Here is a 21,978-nt window from a genome sequence, read left to right on the forward strand (position 1 = left end):
TGCTTGTAAGGTAGGTAAGGTAAAGTCTGCATGCGAGCCAAGTGGCCCATCAGGCCGGAGCTTATCCCGGTTTCTGTAGCATGAAGCGACTAGGAGTATTTCTACTCCCCCCTGGATGGGATGCTAGTCCATCGCAGGGTTACCCCCAGCATTAAGTTCGCCAGTACCCATTTATACACCTGGGTGGAGAGAGGTACTGTGAGAGTAAAGTGTCTTGCCCAAGAACACAACACAATGTCCCTGGCCAGGGCTCAAACCCGGACTGCTCGATCCGGAGACGAGCGCACTAACCATGAGGCCATCGCGCCTCCCACATGGTTGCTTGTAGATATGGAATATCTCTTCTTGTGTTCATATATGTTGTTTGCCAGCTGGGAGGTCCCTGTAGTGAAAAACTGTGACCGAGGTCTTGTAAATGCTGCCGGAGGCCTGTGGCCTCGCACAGCATTTTCAATCCTGAGATCACAGTTTTTCACTATACAGACCAACCCTAAGCTGGCAAATAACTCGTTTATTTTTTTTCCTGCAGTAAATTGGTTTTACAAATTACAAATGGGTTTGTTACGCAGCTCTTGTCATTGAATTGGCCTGTGCACCATCTACTAACGATTTGTAAAAAATCTTGGCAACGAGCGAGTAACTCGGATAGTAGACAAAGAAAGATGTATTAAAGAACAGATTTTTTTCGAACTACTTTATGTTAGTTGCATTTATTTCACCAGTTAAGTTCTCCAAAATTGTTTTTGTGGTGTGAAATTTTGTGCGAAGTTTGAAGTTTTACAAAAACAATTTCTGTCAGTCATTGCTTTTAAAGTCACTTGAAATCAGACTTTTCTACTGTAAATTGAATAGCAGAAAGCGAAGAAATTCATTAAGTGTATTCCACAGAAATTTTCCTAAAGACAGCAATGATCAGAGAGGTAAACTTGACTGAAATTGATTCAAATTTTACGGCAAGAGAAACACAGGATTACGTGCTATTACAGCGCCAAGCTACAAACAACCAAGCAAACTCTCACAACTTCAAAACACTCAATTGAATTTACTTACAGTGACTTTCCTTGCCATTTTAAAGTGAACAGAGATGATGATGATGTGTAAAAAAGGCAAAAGATTGACGATCACCGTTAAGTTTTAGGAGCAAAATTTAGGCAGCAGGGAAAAAATCTGGCCTATGGACTGTATCATAAAAAGCTGGACTGGTCACATGCGTATGATTAGCTAATCAAATTCGAGGATTTGGGATTCCGGCCTGCTCAGATGCTTGAGAAAAAACTAAAACTTTATATCTCACTTGTTCGCTGCACTCACTCATGAGATGTCGAGTTGAACACTCTAATCAAAATTCCATATCTGCATGCGGCCATGCACTATTCTCTTTCCTCTGAGCTAATATCAAAATTACATGACCTATACTTTTAAATCTTTTGCCACTTTAGAGGCCAGTAGCCTAAACAATGGATGAAACTAAAAACGTACCACAGGAGACTGAAAAGCTGAAAACACATCTAAGATGCTTTAATTTTTCAAAGTTAACTTGCAGCGCAATATGCCCCAGACCCCACCTTATAGGTAGGAAACAGCTCGGGAGGTTCCAATTCTTGTTTTTGGTTAAACATCAATTTGACAGCTCTTCTTTTTATACTCAACAATGTTTTTTCTGAAGAAAACTCTCGGAAGAATTTTACTAGCATTTTAGAGTTTCTACAACTGTATTTCTTTTGGGGTTTCAACAAAACACTGACCCCTATGTATATAGCTATAAAATCAACACTGGTTCAGTCAGAAATCTGTGATGCATCCACCATCTTGGAAATTTCAGGTTAATTTCAGCTGAACTTGAATCGGCCCCATTGATAGTTCTGGGCTTTTTGAAGTTTTCTTTTTCCATTTGATTTTATAGGGGGTCAGTTTTTTTGTCAAAAGCCTTTCTTTTAGGAGTTTAATTAGGTTTTTTTGTATTATTAGTTCCCATTGGGGTAATCAGACCTTTATATACCACTCCTTGTGAATATCACACCACTTGATACCGACCAGTTTACTCGAGGCTATTCTTCCTTATGATAAATAATATTGTGTAAAATAGTGCATAACATTTTTGCTTCTGAATACCAAATTCATCAGCATTCAGAAGTGTTGTTCTGGGTGGGAACTGTTAACTTTGCAGCAAATTGACAGTGTACATCGCTTTATCATTTGAAACTTTGCAGATTTGCCATCAGATCTCTGATGTGAATAATAAAATATTAATGATGGCCTTTGTTTTTCAAATGTGCTATCCCTGCTACCCTTCACTTGTATATGCGTAAATCTGTTTAAACCTTTGCCACCTTCTGGTGAACTGAAACGAATTGAAGTCACCAATAATTTATATACTGAACTAGGTAACCTTCAGGGGTATATTGAGCATAGTGTTTTTTTACCTTTGCCGCCCTCTGGTTTTGATCTGAAATGAAATGCCAATAGTGTATGTACTGTTATTTGTTTGTGTTGTTCTTTAATAAGCAAGTAAACAAAGTCTTGATAACAGATTGCTAAGGTTTTAAACTTTGTTTGTTAAAGAGTATTTGTTGTGGCGAATACAGGATATTGAGATGTTGGATTGAAGCTGACAATAATGTATGTGTTGTTGTTTTAATGGTGGTGTTTTGAAGCAAATACTTCTGTTGCTTAGAAAGTCAGATTGCGGTAGGCATTACATATACTGAATGTAGAAAAGAAGAATAGATTTGTGTTCGAATGAGTCAATAGTCCTACGCATTACCATTTAATTAAATTTGTAACAGCTTTATTTAGAACTCAGATGTATTTTAAGCTGTCGGATTAAAGCGGACAATAATGTAATATGTATCGTTGTTCGTGTTTCTTGAAACAAGTATGCTTAGAGGGAAAAAAACCCAGTAAAAGAGGCATCAAGCACTGTACATGTAAACCACAAAACAAAATACAACTGGATAGTAAGAATGGGCTGATGCAACAGAAAAGAGAAAAAGTAAAACTTGTATTTGATTATTTCTCCAAGCTTAAGGAACAGATCGTCTAAGCATTAGGAATTTATTTCGCATTATTGCACTTGACCTTTTAAAACCTGACACAAATCATGTTATAGATGTTACGCATGTAGCACGTGGAATGTCACATTTTTTTAAAAATACTGAATCGTTTTTTGGTTCAAAAAGCAATTTTACTTAATTTTCTTTTTAACAAAAAAGTTAATAATGAAAGTCCCAGCTTGCTAGAGCTTCTTGTTACAGCTTTGGTTAAATATCAATACTTTAAAAGCATCGAAAAGGGAAAAAAACAATTTTTTCAATTCTTTTGACTGCCAATGGATTAAGACCATTAAAAAATAAAGAATTTCATAACAGTAGTAAGCTGTGATACGATAAATGCCTTGTCTGCAAGAGTTCCTTCTTGACTATGGTGAGATGCCCATCAGAGTGGGCACCCATTATGCTGTGGGCCTATTGCCATGTTTTCACGAGAGAGGTGTACTACGGTTACTGCTAACTGAGGTTCTGTAACTTAACCGCAGTTATTAGAGAAGCTGTTTACACAGAACTACATGTAATAGTAGGCAGCAAACAATGGACGGTTTGAGCTTTTCTCTGAAAGCAGGATTTGTAATGCCATAACAGAAACTATATTTGGAAAGTATAAAGTTTCTGATTTTGCTAATGGAATAGTCCAATGCTGAACGAAGGTCTTTGTCAACTCACAGTTAGCGAACACTACGCAAAAGTTGTGATGACAAGCGAAAACTCTCCTAAACTATAAAGGTTTGTAGATAAATAGTGGAAAGAAAATTCTGATATCTGTCATATCTCACAGAACATCTTGTGACACTCTCTCCTGGGCTGCGTAAATGTTTAGCAACTGCAGTACTTCTTCTTACTAAGGGCTACTTTAAATAATAATTCAAACATTTGCTTGTCTTCTCCAAAGACCTGAATTAAGGTTTTTTTTTTTTCAACCAATGGTTCTTCTTTTTGCACCAGCTGAGCTACTGAGCTGCTAATAGAAAGGAAACGCTTACAGCACTTGACGATGAAGGAAAACAGCAGTCCAGGATTTCTTTGCCTAAATATTAGTTAATGTAGCCCTTTTGCCTGTTGAATTGAATTCTGCTTTGTTAAGAGGAATCTTTGTCTAGTTTTCTCTTCTTTACGCACTGAACGAGTGAGCACTTGCTGCCAAGATGTTGCAACAATGTCTGCTTTTCCTCAGTTACTGTCAGTTACTGAGCTAAACCACGCTTGATTAAGCATTCAACTGTTCAACTTTTGATTTTGCTGGTGTTTACCATAGGTTTACTACTGCCTTTACATGATTAAAAATTTAACTACAGAAAAGTTAAAATAAAACCTAGGTAAAAATCTCTTGTGAAAACACGGGGTATGTATAGCACTCAAAAATGCAAGTTAGGGCTTCACCGCTCGCCACTCAATAGGTAAACTTAGCCTCTCGCAAGCTAGGAAAAGAAAGAGACTGCTCGCAGTCTAACCCGTATAGCAAGCGTTTCCGAGGTAAAGTGCGAACGACTTAACTCTGCTTGCGCAAAACTAAGGGCAAGAGCAAAAAAACAGACGGAGTTGGAGTCAAAGGTAGCTTTGTCAGTATTTTTGGCTATAGCCCCAATTTTTGTATGGCCAGAATGCTGAGTGTTTGTACAAGAACGCTTGCTACTAACGTTTGGTATGCAATAGCTTGCCAGCAGGCTCACACTGGAGCACAACACAAGCCCACGCGGTGTAACCACAAGCACGAAATCAAGTGGCGAAGCTGCGAGACGAGAAAGTGAGCCTGCCCTGATCTCCGCAAAATTTTTCATTTCCACCGCGGAGACTGCAGAAAAAATAAGCCAACTATGTTTCACTGGAAGTATGAACTTTGGCAGCTAGATTTCCCAGGAAAATTGTAAATCTTTTTCATAACAACATGCAGAGGCGATATCCGTTGTTGATAAAGTTTTGCCATAGAAAAACGTCAATATAACTAGCAAGGACACACACTTCATTCCAAGTGATCTTGTTTTGGCAGTGCAGTCTTTGATGACGCTGGTAAACGGGCAAACACCTTCGTTTTGTTTCATTGCCCACTTGCAATCACATACGGTTGTAATATTTAACTCTTCCCATATGCAGTTGGCAACACAACAAGTACGTCTTGATTCATTAACATATACTTGCAACTGCTATTTCCTGCTCCCTTTTTAGTTTAAATTTTAACCAGAAATAGACTGGAACTTTGTTAAAACATCAGTAACATGCGCACTCAACTCTTCCTCTAACTCCAAATGTGGACGACTTATTTTTTTATTGTGAGAACATGCAGTAAATTACCCACTCCATGGGGATCTAATCATTCCTCATAATAGATTGACAGTTTTCTTGCCTTTCCTGCTTTTCGGGCCAATGGTATTTCACTTCGCTCAGGTGAAGCAGAAATGAAAAAATTACAGAGGTCAAGGCAGGCTCACTTTCTTGGCGCCTCTTCACTAGACTCCTTTCCACTGGATCGCTTTGCTCTCTGCTAGCGCGTGTGACTCCAAGGTGAGCCTGCTCGCAGGCTAGGTACGCAAGCTACCTAACCATCAAGCATCACGCTCCTTGTTTCAAGCTCTTCAGCGGCGAAGTGTGACATCACCTGTCATGATCAACAACGCATAGAAACAAGGCAAGGAATACAGTTTGTTTCAGTTCTTGAATTTCAAATGACTTACATCAATGAGAATTGAATCAGGGAAAGGCCTTTCCATTCAGAAGTAGGCTCTAAGAGCTGTTTGATCCTATATTCTCTGGCTTGTAATCTGTATTCAGTGTGTCTCGGATTCCTATTAATATACTCGATTGCTGGCGGCTCCCTCTACTATTTATTGTATTATTTTTCTCCTTTGCTTATTATAGGAATGTTTTCTATTTGGCTGAGGGAAGAATAAAACTCATGTTTTTCGCAGTGTGAAATGGACTTTGTTGAGGTTCGGTTGGATGATAAGTCAATAATGATTGCAATCATGATATTTTGGCAAGATTTTGATTTAGGCAAAAAAAGTCAACTTGTGAAATGGCCATTCAATTGTTGGTGTACAGTCGGCCAGCCTGTAATCATTTACAAATGTCCGACTTTTACTCGAATTGAATGTGAATGAAAATAATCATAGTCATAGATTCTCTGTTATATCAGCTTGTGGTGGTGTTGTTTGAATCTCCCCTCTCTTGCCGGCGTCGACTAAACCAGGACCGGACCGGACCGGACCGGAACACAGATCGGATCATGGACCGGATCACAGATCGGATCACGGATCGGATCAAAGAAAAAAAAACCTTTTAAAGAAAAAAAAATCAAATCGTTTACAAGTTAATAAAAAATAAAAAATAAAAGTGGAAAACTAAAATATGTTAAATAAAAATAAGAATCCCGAATTTGACGCAATGACATGTTAATTACAGAGAATGACAAGAGGTCATTTAAAAAGCCACATAAACGCCTAATTTACGACGAATTTAAATTGTAATGACCAGGCAGATGTAGTTATATTTGAACGTTAGTTGGCTTGAAGCTTGCGTGAACCTCCCATTCTCGTTTTTGAAATTGTTGTTATTATCAGTAGCTAATTCTCGGCTACTTTTTCGTGTCAGATGTGAGCGTTACAGTTAGCGTTAGAGTTAATGAGAAAGTTTACAAACGAAACCTTAAGGACATGACTTGCTTTAAAGGAGTTACGTCACGATTTGCGCATCTTGAAAAAACTAGCCTAGTTTTTCAAGTTCTTCATTTGCAGTCCTCGTTAATCTTTGCCATCCTTAACGATCCTCATTCCGTTTTGATTTGTTGTTGCCTCTTAAGTGCTTTCTATCCTAGAACACGACCATTTTAAGGTTTTATTCCACATAAAGGCAATTCTTTACGACCCTAAAAATGACTTTCAAATTCGTGACGTAACTCCTAAAATGTTGTTTATTCTCGGTTGCGTTATCGTTCACACTATCGATGTTATTCCTATATTTTTTTGTAAAACAGCTATATTTCCTTGAAATACAAATGGTCTGTTTCGTTTTATTCCAGTACGAAATATCGTATTCCAAACTCACATCTTGTAAAAGTATAGACTTGTCTTAGAAACGGAAATTGTTTAAAATCATCAGGTGTTTAGTTTTTAGTGTTTTTAGTTTTTGTGTTTCGATTCATACGTTCCTCCTATTATTACCATGCTGACTCGTTTTATGACAGTTTACCTTTGATGCAAGCGAATATACAAAATATCATTTCTCTGAACTGCGGAGAAAGATATGAAGACATGTTTGATCATCGCAATGAAAACCCAACAGCCTGAAAAAAATTAATCTGTGACCAGCTCCCAGTTGGCTTGATATTATAAAAGAATAAAGGAATATCACACCTGAATCAAATAAAACATTCTGCTCACAGTAGTCACTCTAGTGTAATTTGCTCAACAAAATTTTGAATTTTGAATCTTGAATTTTGAATTTCGAATTTTTTTCCTTGATCCGATCCGTGATCCGATCCGTGATCCGGTCCGTGATCCGGTCCATGATCCGATCCGTGATCCGGTCCGGTCTGATCCAGATTTTGTCGACGCTCTCTTGCCGTGTTAGCGAGTAACAAGCAGAAAAATTAACATGACTCACTGAAATTCTCGTAGGCGGTGTTACATTTTCAATCTCAAACGGTGCATAGTTTGCAGTGTTTAAAGCGTTTGCAGTGTTTACAATGTGTCTAACGTTCGTTTGGTTTCCCGGTATTAAAGCGTGTCAAGCGTTCCGTTTCTATCGTTTCTATCGTTCGTTTCATTTCGAACGTATAATTGCGCACCTTAAGTTTTTTTATTTAAAGACCTACATGTACGTGATCAGTTGACATCGCGAGGGATTTCCAGGGACTCTTCATGCGAAAAACTGGCTTGGTAAACAAAATGATCATCTGTTTGTTGCAAGCAATTTTGTAGTGTTTTGAAAACTTCTGACAGGTTGTTTCGTGCAGACAAGAAAATGCACGTCAAAATTGAAAGATCTTTTCTTCCGCTGAAGTTAAGATCAATTGCTTGATTACCTATAAATAACGTCACAAAAATTAAGATATATCAACTGTTAAAGCTGTTAAATAAAAAAAAATGGATAAATCAGTGGTAACCTTTCTGATTCATTCAACCTGGAATTTTATTAGCCGTGGGAACCAACGATTCTGATTGGCCAGCCTGTAATAATTGTATTTTATCAAAAGTCAACAAAGAGAGTCAACACAATTGTTTCGTCTGGGATCCGTCTAGGTTTTTTAGGAAGGCACAGAAAGTTTTGTTTGTAGTTTAAAACTTGTCATGTTAAACATGCCTTAATGTAACAGAAATTGACATGACATGACTGATTTAATGCTGCCACTGAAAACCACAAGACTTTCAGCTGATCTCAAGTTACCTCACATAGCACTGGCTCATCACGCAATAAATTTAGTAAGAGCAGCGTGGTTCTGGTCCAGTTTTATAGGAACAAAAGTGATACTCCAACAGTCTTCCAAGTACCGTTTACAAGCATTGTAAATTTACTTTTGCACGTTTTTATAGTGCATTGGGAACTGAGCAGGCTTGCTAATGCTTTCAGTGAAATAACTCTAAACCCATCCTTGAACAATTGTTGATGAACATTTTAAATGATCTGTGCGTTGGAAGATTCTTAACCTATGTAAAATGTGCATTCGTTGCGCCTAAACTGTGCCTACCTGTGCCTGAACTGTGCATCAATTGAAGCTGTAGTCGAGATTTATGTGGCAAGACACCAAGTAACAGACGCAAGAACAACAACGCCAAAGATAGTTCAAAACCCGGGTTCTAAACGATACTAAAAATAGAAATCAAATGAATGATAGAAACGATACGAACATGCGATAAAAACGAAACACGTGATAGAAACATTGCAAAACTATAGAAACGATCCAAACGATGGAAATGAAACGAACGATGCGAACGTTTTCACAAGCTGGACAAAACGCTTATGTTTAACGTTGAAATTCGAACCAAAACTTTGGTTCAAAAATATGAATGTAATGCTAGAAAATCACTTTTATCTTTGATTGTGTTGACTTTCTGTGAAAAATACCTATTCGACTTGATTCTGCAACTCATGTGCACCTCGATTTCAAGACTTTTGTCTCAAAATTTTAACGGCAACGGAAAGGATGTCAAAAATTTCAAACTCATTCACTCCTGTTTTTATCGTCAATTTCCTGTATGGTGTTTTCATTTTGTTTTCAAGTGAAAGTAAGTAGATATTCTGGGATTTTCTCATTAGGAGATAAATGCACATATAATTTACTTTCATTCGATGTCGTCAGATTGTCAAAGCTGTCCTTAGATTTTACACTCCACCGTGTTTTTTAGCGTTACATATTTTGTAACGGCTCTGTACACCAACACCGTGCGCATGGTCAAATGACTTGACTTGTTTTTAGACTTCAACAGATAGATGGCTGTGCAATGTGTCCCTTTTGTTTTACCCCTGGGTAGAATAGATTGTAAACATCAGTTTCTATTTCTGTTATATTAAAATATATGAACAATTTTTTTTTTTCAGGTCACAGACTAAAGCTACCCCCAGTGGCCTGTGCTTCTGCGTGTAATCTGTATCATCGATTCTACAAGCAATACCTTAAAAGTGACTACGATTCAGCTGTAAATCATTTTTCTTTGCTTCCACTTTCCAGTAGTAGTAACACAATAAGAGATTGTCAGGTGCAGATAAAGTAGTGTACATTGGTTTCCCAAGGGCTCAAGCCATTTTTACATTACTACACTTAATATACACGTTTATTATATGGTTGTGTTTCGCAAGGACTGGGAACTACTGAATTCAGGAATTTCATAGGCTGAAATTGATATTGAAAGTGGTCTAGATTTTCCATCTAGACAGGCATCTAGACTGGTAATGTTTTGCGGTGAAAAAGGTGCAAAGTAAAATGGAAAAATATTGACTATTTTCTACTAACAATATTCATTTATGGCAGTGTTAAAAAGTCTGATAAGAAAAGAAAAGAAAAGTAAAGAGTACAAGCAGACTTCAGCAGAATTACGTTCAGCTCATCGCTGTTGGCAAGCAAAATGTCGACGTCTAGTACAAACCAGTTACATTAAACGAATTAAATTTCTCTTGCTTGCCATATAATAAACATCTTATTTACTGAGCTTAGTCGGTCTGTATGGGAGAATCTTGACCTCGGTCGTGTGTGCAGACCTCACTGCGTTCGGTCTGTACTCACGACCTCAGTCAAGATTCTCCCATACAGACCTCCTGCTCGGTTAATAAGAGCTAAAAAATGATGGGAATATTGGTTTCCCACTCTGATTGTCATTACTGAATCTGATAGAAGTTGTCTTTAAATGGCTATGGTTGGTTTAACCAAAACAATAATGATACCTCGCTTGTAGTTTACAGTTTGGAGCACTTGGCAGACAAATTATAAAGTATGATAAAAATTAAGAGGTTAAACTATAAAATCTTAAAAGTTGTTGTCACTGACTTAAAAATCTTAAAATAGACGTTTCGGCTAAAATACTATAACCTTCAGTGATGAAATGAATGTTAATAGTGTCTAAATGTAAATGAGATGTTTGTAAGAATGTGAGGAACTCGCTAGGGATTAATTTAGCATTTTGTAAATGTCTGGAATATGCGCGTGGTCATTAACTGAGTTCGGTTCGCGAATGGAATGCCACGCTTCCAAGAACAATCTAAGTGACCACAAGGGACAGCAGTCTATGACCTTGACATTATTAAAATCAAATTCGTGGTTGTTTTTCATACAGTGTTGCGACAAAAGAGAGTTCTTGTCACATGTGAGGACGGCTCTTTTATGTTCTTTTGTTCTGGATCTCAGTGCTCTGGATGTTTGACCGATGTAAAGTTTTTCACAGTTTTTACAATTGATTTTATACACGACACCAGTTGACAGGTCTTGATCAAATTTGTCCTTCGGTTTCTTCAGGATCGAACCAACCGTCTTGACGGGTTTATGAGCAACATTTACGTCGAATTGTCCCAAAGTTCTTGCAATTTTTTCAGAGATTCCTTGAAAATATGGCAAAGTAACAAAGCCTCTGTGGCTTTGAAGCTGATTATTTTGGGGCTGATTTAATGCTTTAGGTGGTTTGGTTCTTTGGCAGCTTTTTAAGAATTGGTCCGTGTAACCATTGGTTTTGAGTGCATCCACCACGTGTTGTACTTCAGATTTTTTGTCTTCGTCAGTCGATGGAATATTCTTTGCTCTGTCAAGAAGGGTTCTGGCCACTGGGCGTTTGTGTTGCAAAGGGTGGTGAGAGTTGAAATGGAGATACTTGTCGGTATGGGTTGCTTTTCTGTAAACACTGGTTTTAATTGATCCATCAGTATTTCTAGTTGTCTTCATGTCGAGGAATGCGATGGATCTATCACTCTCTTCTTCGACTGTGAATTTGATGTGCTGGTTGATCGAGTTAAGATGGGAGTGAAATTCAGTGAGATGCTCACAGGCGAGGCAAACATGGCTATCGTCGACATATCTGTACCACCACTTAGGGGGGTGTGGTGCAGTACTTAATGCTCTCTCTTTGACATGTTCCATCACCAAATTTGCCAAGATGGCGCTTACAGGTGAACCCATGGGACAGCCGAATATTTGTTTGTAGAAAACGCCACCAAAGACAGAGTAGTTGTTGTCAAGCACAAATTCAAGCAACTTCATGATGTTGTCCACGGACATATTGGTTCTTTTGGGGATGGTCGAGTCGGACTCAAGTCCGGTCGTAGTCACCTCGAGTGCCAGTGCCGTGGGGATAGATGTGAAAAGCGATATACAACATCAAAAGACACTATGATTTCATGCGGTTTGATTGTGCAATTAGAGATTTTTCTCACGAAGTCATTGCTGTTCGTAACAGTGAATTGGTTGCGTTGTAACGGAGACAAAATAGAAGCTAGGTATTTGGAAGCCTGATTGGTGGGGCAGTTGATGGACCTGGTGATGGGTCTCAGTGGGACCTCGGGTTTATGTATCTTTGGTAATCCATGGAAAGTAGCTGGTGTGGCATCAGTGCTTCGGAGTTTGTAGTACAATTTGTTCTCGAGTTGTTGCGCACCGGGATCATGGATTGATTTTTGATCTTTGATTTGTCCAAACACCTAAAGCATTAAATCAGCCCCAAAATAATCAGCTTCAAAGCCACAGAGGCTTTGTTACTTTGCCATATTTTCAAGGAATCTCTGAAAAAATTGCAAGAACTTTGGGACAATTCGACGTAAATGTTGCTCATAAACCTGTCAAGATGGTTGGTTCGATCCTGAAGAAACCGAAGGACAAATTTGATCAAGACCTGTCAACTGGTGTCGTGTATAAAATCAAGTGTAAAAACTGTGAAAAACTTTACATCGGTCAAACATCCAGAGCACTGAGATCCAGAACAAAAGAACATAAAAGAGCCGTCCTGACATGTGACAAGAACTCTCTTTTGGCGCAGCACTGTATGAAAAACAACCACGAATTTGATTTTAATAATGTCAAGGTCATAGACCGCTGTCCCTTGTGGTCACTTAGATTGTTCTTGGAAGCGTGGCATTCCATTCGCGAACCGAACTCAATTAATGACCACCCGCGTATTCCAGACATTTACAAAATGCTAAATTAATCCCTAGTGAGTTCCTCACATTCTTATAAACATCTCATTTACATTTAGACGCCATTAACATTCATTTCATCACTGAAGAAGGTTATAGTATTTTAGCCGAAACGTCTATTTTAAGATTTTTAAGTCAGTGACAACAACTTTTAAGATTTTAGTACTATGCCTGACTACAACTACAGGTTAAACTATACTTGTTTCGTTTCACAAACGTATTCTCACTCCACTTCTAAAAACTTAATAAAAGAGCACACATGCGAGCAATGGTTTGGTTAAGTTGCATTCACCTTTTTTGCAGAGTTAATTAACCCACTGATTCCTGTGCCACCAGTAACCACCCTTGACAAGCACTGACCTTCCTTCCACTTCTAACATCATCTCCTTTGACCAAAATTGGCATCACTTACACTCAATTCTCCAGAATGAAAAGATATTTCCAATGATGCCCAGTTCAGAGTGATTGGGTCAATCGAGCGTGAAATATGCTCGAAAATGCTTAGAAATTTTGAGTGAAAAACTCTGGGAAAATTTCCCTTATCTACACTTGGCTACTCCATGGTAGGAATTTCCTGTCTCGATGATGCTTTATCAGAAGTAAGCCCAGTAGAAGTTCGACAACTGCAGCAAAAGATAAGAAAAGAAGAAAAAGAAAAGGCCAGAAAACAAAAAAATACAAAAACCTTAAGATGTGGATCACTTTCTCAAAAATTTCATTTGTGTGTATGCCCAAGAAAAAATGTTATAAAACGTGATGCTAGTGGAGAGAAAGCCATGCTGTCATGTTACAAATACCTTTTTTTGAGAAGGTTGGAGATATCCATACTGAAAATGTCCAAAATGTCCAAAAAAAAAAAAACATTTTTGCCAAAAATCTCCTGGTATCAAATATGGGTTAATGGTATGACCATATTTTTTAAAAGATGAGTCCTTTTGTCAAAAATTTGGGAAATCTATCCAAAGCAAGTTGAAAAACGATGTTTATCTCCCAGAAGTTGGATTTCAGGTTTTTATGTTAGCAATATTTTAAGCATTTTGCCATTTTATGACTATTTCATATTTTCTTTAGGTTATAGGCTGCACTGCTTTGTATCTTGCATCCAAAACTGAGGAATCTCCTTGTAGGCTGCGAGATGTGATAAATGTATCATACAGGTAATTATCATATCATCTGACAGCCCTCCTGATCGAATCCTAAAGAAAGCTGTGCTGCAAACTGATATGTGGAGAGGGTTGGTGTGGGCCCGCCTGGAAAAAGCCATAGAACCCAACAAAATTAAGTCTAGTAAAGTTGGTGGGATGAAATGCTTAAATTTCTTGTTGACTGATGAGTTTATTAGTTTTCTAGTCAATATTTTACTCTCTGCCACTTGCCATGAATGTCATGTCATGAAGTCTATATGCCACGATCTCAAGCAAAATACTGTATTCTGCCCTATCTGGCATCCCACTTGGTCAATAAAAGTGAAGCCTTGAAGCCAATGGCTCATAGCTGCCAGAGCTTATCCCAGTTTCTGTAGCATGAAGCGGCTGGGAGTATTTCTACTCACCCTGGACGGGATGCTAGTGCATCACAGATCACTCCCCCGCAATTTGTTAGGTTTCCCCAACAATTTGCTGGTACCCATTTATACTCCTGGCCTGAGAGGGGCACTGTGAGAGTTAAGTGTCTTGCCCAAGAACACAACACCGTCCCCAGCCAGGGCTCGAACCAGACCGCTTGCTCTGGAAACAAGCCCACTAACCACGAGGCCACCACGCCTCCCACAACTTGGTCAATAGGCCCAAACAGTTATTACTCTGAGAGGCCACTGTATTTGTAGGCTTATGCAAGTCTATGAATGATTGCTAACATACCTATATAATGAGCCATGTAAGGTCAAAGGCTGTATGGATGTGAAAAGATTTATACATGTATCCTGGGACTAGAATTATTGCAAACATGTAAACATTAACACAAGGAAGCACAAACAGGAAATGGGATGTATTACGAGGATTTCATGATCTCTTAACTAAACTATTAATTTTTGCAAGCTCGTTCTTGTGGCAGGCAAGCTTTTCTTTAAAGCAAGCTATTCGTTATTAATCCATCAAATATTTTCACTCACGCATGATTGGTGTAGATGCGTCACATGATCGAAATTCCTCAGCTAAAACTGGGGAGTATCCAAGGATATTCCCAATTTTCAAAATATTGAAGGATAATAAACACAATAGCCTCCATTTGGTGCAAAAATAGGCTCGGATATTTGATCTTGGACATTACCTGATCCTTGAAGCTCACAGTTTTCCTCAAGCTATGCTCTCGGAATCTGTTTGCTTCTTGAAACAGATAATGTCTGCAGACAAATATCCGAGCCTATTTTCGTGCCAAATGAAGGCTATTGTTTATATAACCTGCGAACTTTTGGTGAATCAGAAGCTTGGGATCTTAACAGGATAAAAATTAATGGTGCTGCTACACATTTTTACAGCTGTTATTAATTATCATTTTTTTAACAGGATGTTACATAGAGAAAGAGGACCTTTGGAAGTGGGATCTTTGTACTGGGAACTACATGACAGTGTGGTTAATTGTGAGCTGATAATGTTACGAAGTCTTCAGTTTCATGTAGCTTTCAATAACCCACACAAGGTAATACTGCATTAGATGTGATGACTCTGATTCTATTGGCATTGTTGGTATGTGTAGCCTTTGACAATCAATCAGGTATCCTACTATGGAAGATTAATTCAAAAAGCTGTCCACAATACAATTTTTATTGTGTATTAAAGTTTATTAAAAGCTTTGATTTCTGAATTGTTAAGCAAAAACCTGAATGTTCACTTAGTCTTTTTACCATCGTGTATCAAATCATAGTTACTGAGTAAAGGAATCAGGTATTTGTCTTTGAGTTTAACTATGTACTGTACAGTGCTGTAACTTGTATGACAGGTGATGGTCATGCCATGCCATCAAAGAATCCTGAACCCAGTGCCAAGCCTTATGAGAAGCAAGTGGTGGAAGTGAATTGAATGGAAGTTTCCAAAAGTCGTGCAGTTAGGAAATAGAGGGATACAAAGGCTCTGTTTATTTTATTGCCCCCAATACCATCCTAAGACCAGAGAAAATAACTTAATCGAAATTAATTAATTTTATCATTGGCATCCCTTCCGTGACTGCTGCGATTTGACATTATCATTTGGGTTAGGTAGAATAAAGTGGAAACCTCAAAGATAAACGACAGAAGTCCTCGTATGAGTAGTTAGCCTATCATCTGCTGGGCATCTTTACAAAGATTGCAAACATGGTTCAAATAACTAAAAAAGAAAGTACATGGAGAAGGGTGTATTCCAATTAACTAAAAGATTGTCAATCCAAAAACTGTTGGAATATCACAACAAACAACACATTTGTATAAGGTACATCCACAGAAGTATAGGTGCTCAGGTCATGTCAACAATCCCTCCACAGAAACGTCAAAAGCAAAGGGCCAGCAAAACACCTGAAGCTTTTAGCTTCACTTTTCCTGATCACTAGAGCCACAACTGAGAATTTCTATTGGGATGAAGAATTGCCTGCCACAGTTCAAGAAAAGTGCACTTTTTACTTTTCAGTGTAGAGGAACAAAAGCATTTAGAAAATACAGCCAATCAAAATACAGGAAAGCCGTTGTATATTCGTTGTTCTCCTAAAGAACACCTTTCGTGCACCTACATCTATCAAGTCAGTTTCATGTGACACCCAAAGAACTTACCGTCCCGTAATTTTAGTGCCACTGATTCCAACCATTGAAATTAATGCTTTTTCTACTTGCATTGTTTTAGTATCTTCTACACTACCTCAACTCTCTTGAAGACTGGCTTGACAACGAATCATGTAGCACAATTACTGTCAGTCAACTTAGCTGGAGCTTGTTGCAGGATAGTTTCCACACTACATTATTCTTGGAGTACAGTCCAGCTGTGATTGCAGTAGCAATGATATATTTCTCTCTGATATGTCTTGGGATTAAAGTTCCATCTCAGGGGGTTCGACTTTCTTGGTGGAAGGTTGGTGTCTTAGTACTTGAATTTTTTAAATTTACAGTAAAATTACAGTTAATACAAGTTAGCCCCAACTGCAAGGTTAATAATTTCAATTCATGTCATTATTGAGTTCCGGTCTCGACACAGCAAGTTTAGGTATGAAGTACGAAACATTGGTAGACACTGGCACCTCACAACAAAGTATTGGTATTGGTGTGTTTCCTTATGAATGTATTTTCATTATAGTTCACAGTAAGTTACTAAATACAGATGTAAATATATTTGACTGTATTTTAAAAACTGTATCTACAAAGAACTCACGACAGTCCGAGAGCTCTGAGTACCTTGACCACCCCTCCCCTCTGGCTAGGAGATTGGCCTGTCACACGTCCATTCAACATGCGCCTCTCTAGCAAGGTCCCCTCTCAATACAGAACCCTCAAGCACTGTTCAACAACAGAGCAAAGTGTCCAGTGAGCGACACAGTCAAAATTAACGTTTTTTAGCACTGAAAACGTAAGTATAGCTGAGTGAAGGAGAGCAGCGATTAGGTTTGTACTTGGGCTTCGAAAACATAGCAGGGCATTTTATTCAGCAAAGTCACTCAGATATACTACCTACAAAATTGCAACCGCTAATTTTATGGGAAGCTAATTTTAGAAACAGTTTTTAAATTATTTATCCTTATTTATTCATCCTAAACTTCAATATAGTAAATTATCGCATTTTTTTTTAATTGTATACTGTAAATTTTAATATATTGTAAAGTAGTCTAGTGTACCCAATTAATTCTTAATTTCGTATTCTTAACTGTACATTTTAAATCTTAATCTATTGTAACGTAGTAGTGTCCCCAATCAGCTTCTGTAAGCTAAATACCTACCCTGACACTTAAATAAAGTTATTATTATTATTATAAGGTTCTCATAGTTCCGAATTTCTCGGCTATGAATGATTTAATCCAAACATAAAAATAATACATTGTAGCTTTAATACCAGTCATATAGGAATACTTTCCACCAAATATCAGAAGAAAGGGTCTAATATTAGAGCTATACGAATTATTTAATTATTAAATTATTAAATTTTATTTATTTTATATCTTGTTCATTTATTGATTTATTTCTTTATTCGTTTGTTTATTTAATACGGCAACGATCGGAGAGGTAAACTCGGCTGAAATTGACTCATTTTTTACTTAAAATTGTGTAGGGAGAGACACAGATTTGCACGCCATTACAGCGCCAAGTTACAAACAACCAAACAAACTCTCACAACTTCAAAAAACTCATTTGAATTTACTTACAGTGACTTTCCTTGCCATTTAAAGGTGAATAGAGATAAACTTGCGTTGATTAATCGTCTATAGGAGTGTAAAAAGAGCGAAAGATTGACGATTACTGCTAATTCGTTCAGGAAAATAGAACAACTCAACGGATTCTGCCCGCTGTAACGGTCCGGATGAGAAAATTCCGCCTGCTCCAGGAACCAATCAGATTGCAGGATTTGTTGAATTCCGCACGCTCACGAGCTGAGAAAAAGATAATGTGCAGTATTACTTCAAAGTTGAATTCAACTTTTGGAACGATTGATAATGCCACGGCCGACAAAATGACTACAAAAGTCGGAGAAGTCGTAGGCAAAAACTCAAGCTTTCGCTTTAGCGTGAAGAATTAATTTAAACATGCTGATGTGGAGCGAAGCATGTCTGCGAAAATTTTGAAAATTTTTTTGCTTTTACATAGATTTCTTCACTTCTGCGTGAATGAAAATTTATTGTTAATGAACTTCCTTTTGCTTTTCATTTTATTTGGTTCCATGTATTTGGGAATTTAGGTTTTAAAAGTGAACAGAAACTTGCCCACTGGATGTCTGCATATTTGTTACTTTACGGCGACCTCCACACGGTTTGTTTGTTTAGTTTATTTTGTTCATTATTATTAGTTTATCTCGTTCAAATATATTTTTTGGAGTCTTCTGCAGCTACTACAAAACTGCAGAGAAAAGAACTAAGTGGCCACTAATTTAACACAGTTGAAATACGATTGATCTCAAAATAATTGGCTTGTTTTTGTCGTGCTTTTGATTTACAACTTTCATCTTTCTTTCTCTGCGCTGTAATATTCTGTCGCGCGGTGAAGAAATTATTTCATTCCTTGTTTTCAACTTGGTTTTTACTTGTGTCTTTTGCTTTTATTTTCCCTTGTTTTCTCAAATGTTGGCCATTATATATAATGCAAGAATGGATATTTTTCGTTTTGTCCTCCAAAGTCAATATTTAAGATATTTCCCCTATTTAATTTTCTCGGCCTCTTTTGGGAATTTTGTCGTGCGAAAAAAGAAGTTATATGATTTCTTCTTTTCTTATCAGTTTTACACATCAGGTTGAGTTCCTTTTGTTGATATATTTATAAAAAAGAAAGCGGTTGTTAATAGTGTTTGTAGTTCCAGATTAAGACTATTACTTCATCGGAGATTTCACAACGCTACGACTGATGGTGCAATAATACAGTTTGTGTTGATCAAGTGATGTGGTGTCTATAGTAATCAATGAATCATTAAGGGCTGCTTTGGAATGTACACTGCATTGCGACTGTAGAGCTAAGAAAACAGTTAAATTAATTTTAAAGGCACGGTTATAAGATCTAAAAGATCTTCTTGTTCATTTTTGGACAATGTGGAGATAAATGTAGATAAAATCTGTTTCTGGAAAGTTAAGAAGGGGGTCACTGAACGTCCAAGATGGTTATTTGTGGCCAAGATCTTTTTTCCAATGTTTCACATTTTGTCGTCAATTATCGGACCGTACACACAGCAAATGTCACTAACAACCAGGAACGTGGTGTGACAATATAATTATACAGGCAGTATCCAATGCTTGGATCATGTGTATGATAGGTAGTGTCCATTGATATATCGACCGATACATCGGTCAACATATCAACAGATCGACCGATATATCGGTCAATAGTCGGTCAATAAACAGACAAACTATCAATCGACTGGTGGTCGAGAGTCAGTCGATATGTGGCTTGTCGAGTGTCGGTGAGGTGGCGGTAGTCTCTCGGTCAAGTGTCAGTTGTCTCTCGGACAAGTGTCGGTTATCTATCGGTCAAGTGTCGGTTGTCTATCGCTCAAGTGTCGGTATATCGGTCAGGGGACGAGGGTCGGTCGTGTTCAGTTCAGCACAGGACAACACTTTTGAGACTTTAATCTCAATGGTCTCTCCGTCACTACCCTACTCTTGAATATCTTCCACATCAAACAACAACTCTGACATAATCCATAATCTGTAAGTGAACAGATGCACGATGACGACAACATCAAATCTATTTGTCTTTCTTTGTAGACAAAGCTAATTTTATTCATGTGTGAAAGGCAAGCCGGGTTCAGCTTCCTCCAGAACCTATGGCCAAAACACAAACTAGCTCAAAGAAAATACTACCAAAACTCGAACTGTACTAGCATTTTGCAGAATAAGAAAATTTGGTATTTTTTATCTTTTTTGATGTCACCATTTACTGATTGAAAACTTGCGAACATGTGCCAATTTCTTTCACAAATTTTATCCTACTTCAATTCATTTGGATTTTTTAAAGAGGATTTTGTTCCGCGATATCATCCAGCAATCGGTGAAAGCATCCATTTGGGTGAAATTCATAGATAAAAAATCTTCCCTAAAGGGGGCTTTGATGTACATTACTCTTACTTATTTTCGAGAAAACATAGCAAAAATAAATAAATAAATAAATAATCATGAGAAATTCGCGATTTGGTGGAAAAATCGTGTTAAAAAGGTAAAACGTTTCTCTAATTTGTGTGACAACCTTTTTCTTAGGGTCCTTTATTTCGAGAGTTTTCAGTCCCATCGTGAAATTCGCGAAAACTATATATATTTATCTATCATTCCTTACCTAACGGAAGTAATATATTCAGATATCGCTTTGAAGTACAAATGTTATGATAGGATGGTCACGTACGAGATGATTATCAGCATGTGTGTAGGATGTCAGTAGGTTTAACAGGTCATTCAACTGAATGGTTGGAGCGACTGCTTCTAAATGGCTGCACAGAATAGGTTTCTTGTCATTATGATATTTTCGTTAAAACACAGATTTCTTGTTTGGAGAAGTAACTTGTCAGTAATTAGGATACCGCGCTGGACAAACACAAATTTCAGTGAGAGGGATTTCCTTGAATGACTTAACTCTTTAAGACCTCAGTTTAATGTCCAGTCAGTCAATGCGTCAATCTGGAATAATCACTTAGCTTTAAAACGACATCGCTGAACAATGTTAAAGGAGTTTAAGCTGAACCTTTAGAGGTAAAATGCCCTTGAAGTGTCCGCTTGTTGCAGGTTTTGTGCAACAAAATGACTTAATATTGGTGTCCGCATCCGCTTAACAGAGGTGTCCCCTGAATTCAGGTTTATTTTACAATAAATGTGGGAAGAAAATTTAGGGGCTCAAGCTGGTGCCTGCTTGATAGAGGGTGTCCGCTTATTATGGGGTCCACTTAATGCAGGTTTTACTGTATCCTGAAAGCAGAACAGAAATTGAGAAAATTTGAAATTTGCCGTCGCGATTTTTTTCGAGACATAAACAGAAGTATCGTGTTACAATCGCAATGCAGACCTCCCACGGTACGTAAGATTACTCATTATAAATAGGCGATCCAAATGAGCGAGATTCCAAACGTTAAACTGGCGATCCCGAAGTTTTGCGTGGTTCAATTCTACCTTTTATCATCCTCCCGGGCATACCCCCGGGGATTTGACATTTTTTCTCATTCTCTGGTTAAAATAGTTTAAAATTACGAGCTTTCGATTGCCAGTTTTTCTTCTTATTGTAGTTTTTTCTACTTCACACGCTTTACTGTATATATTTCAATGATCGCGTTTCTATTCTTTGTTTGTCAAAGATAGCAGATTGGCAATCGAAAGCTCATAATTGCTGCCGTAGTAAGTGAGCCTGAAGCGAACAAGCGAAGCAGCTCTCTAATCAGTAGAAGATTACTTGATAGGGGCTTGCAATCACTTTTTCTTACTGAACGCAACGAACTGTGGTTATGCGCGAATGAAAGATTTAGGACGCGCAGTGGAAAATGCGTAACTGGACGATTTAACATGCTCAGTGGATTTCCATGTGCTTTCTTGGCACTGTTTTAGGAAGCAAAAAGAAGGTGCGTTCTTTACGGTGTAAATTGCTCTTTTTTTCGCTTCTTGCTGGTTTTTTTACACTTCTTTTATCCTTCAGGTCCTTATTGACTTTACTTATGTAAAATTTGCCTTTTCTTTATTTCAGGACCAAATT

General features: G+C 37.8%; 1 protein-coding gene across 3 annotated transcripts in view; it reads left to right on the forward strand.

Moving 5' to 3' along the window:
* Window positions 1-21,978, forward strand: part of LOC145479592 (cyclin-Q-like) — a 75,770-nt gene that overhangs the window by 6,220 nt on the left and 47,572 nt on the right. For 2 of the 3 annotated variants that reach the window (XR_014048435.1, XM_081458006.1), the window contains exons 2-5: window positions 9,585-9,682; window positions 13,728-13,813; window positions 15,161-15,293; window positions 16,466-16,690. Coding sequence is in view for 2 of the 3 variants with exons in the window: in XM_081458006.1 (XP_081314132.1) it covers window positions 9,585-9,682; window positions 13,728-13,813; window positions 15,161-15,293; window positions 16,466-16,690 (542 nt within the window). In the remaining variant the exon portion in view is untranslated. Of the gene's footprint in view, window positions 1-9,584; window positions 9,683-13,727; window positions 13,814-15,160; window positions 15,294-16,465; window positions 17,766-21,978 lie in introns of those variants that run through there. The other variant, XM_081457999.1, reaches the window with a different exon arrangement.

This window comes from Orbicella franksi, chromosome 1, assembly GCF_964199315.1.
Source record: "Orbicella franksi chromosome 1, jaOrbFran1.1, whole genome shotgun sequence".
NCBI lineage: Eukaryota > Metazoa > Cnidaria > Anthozoa > Scleractinia > Merulinidae > Orbicella > Orbicella franksi.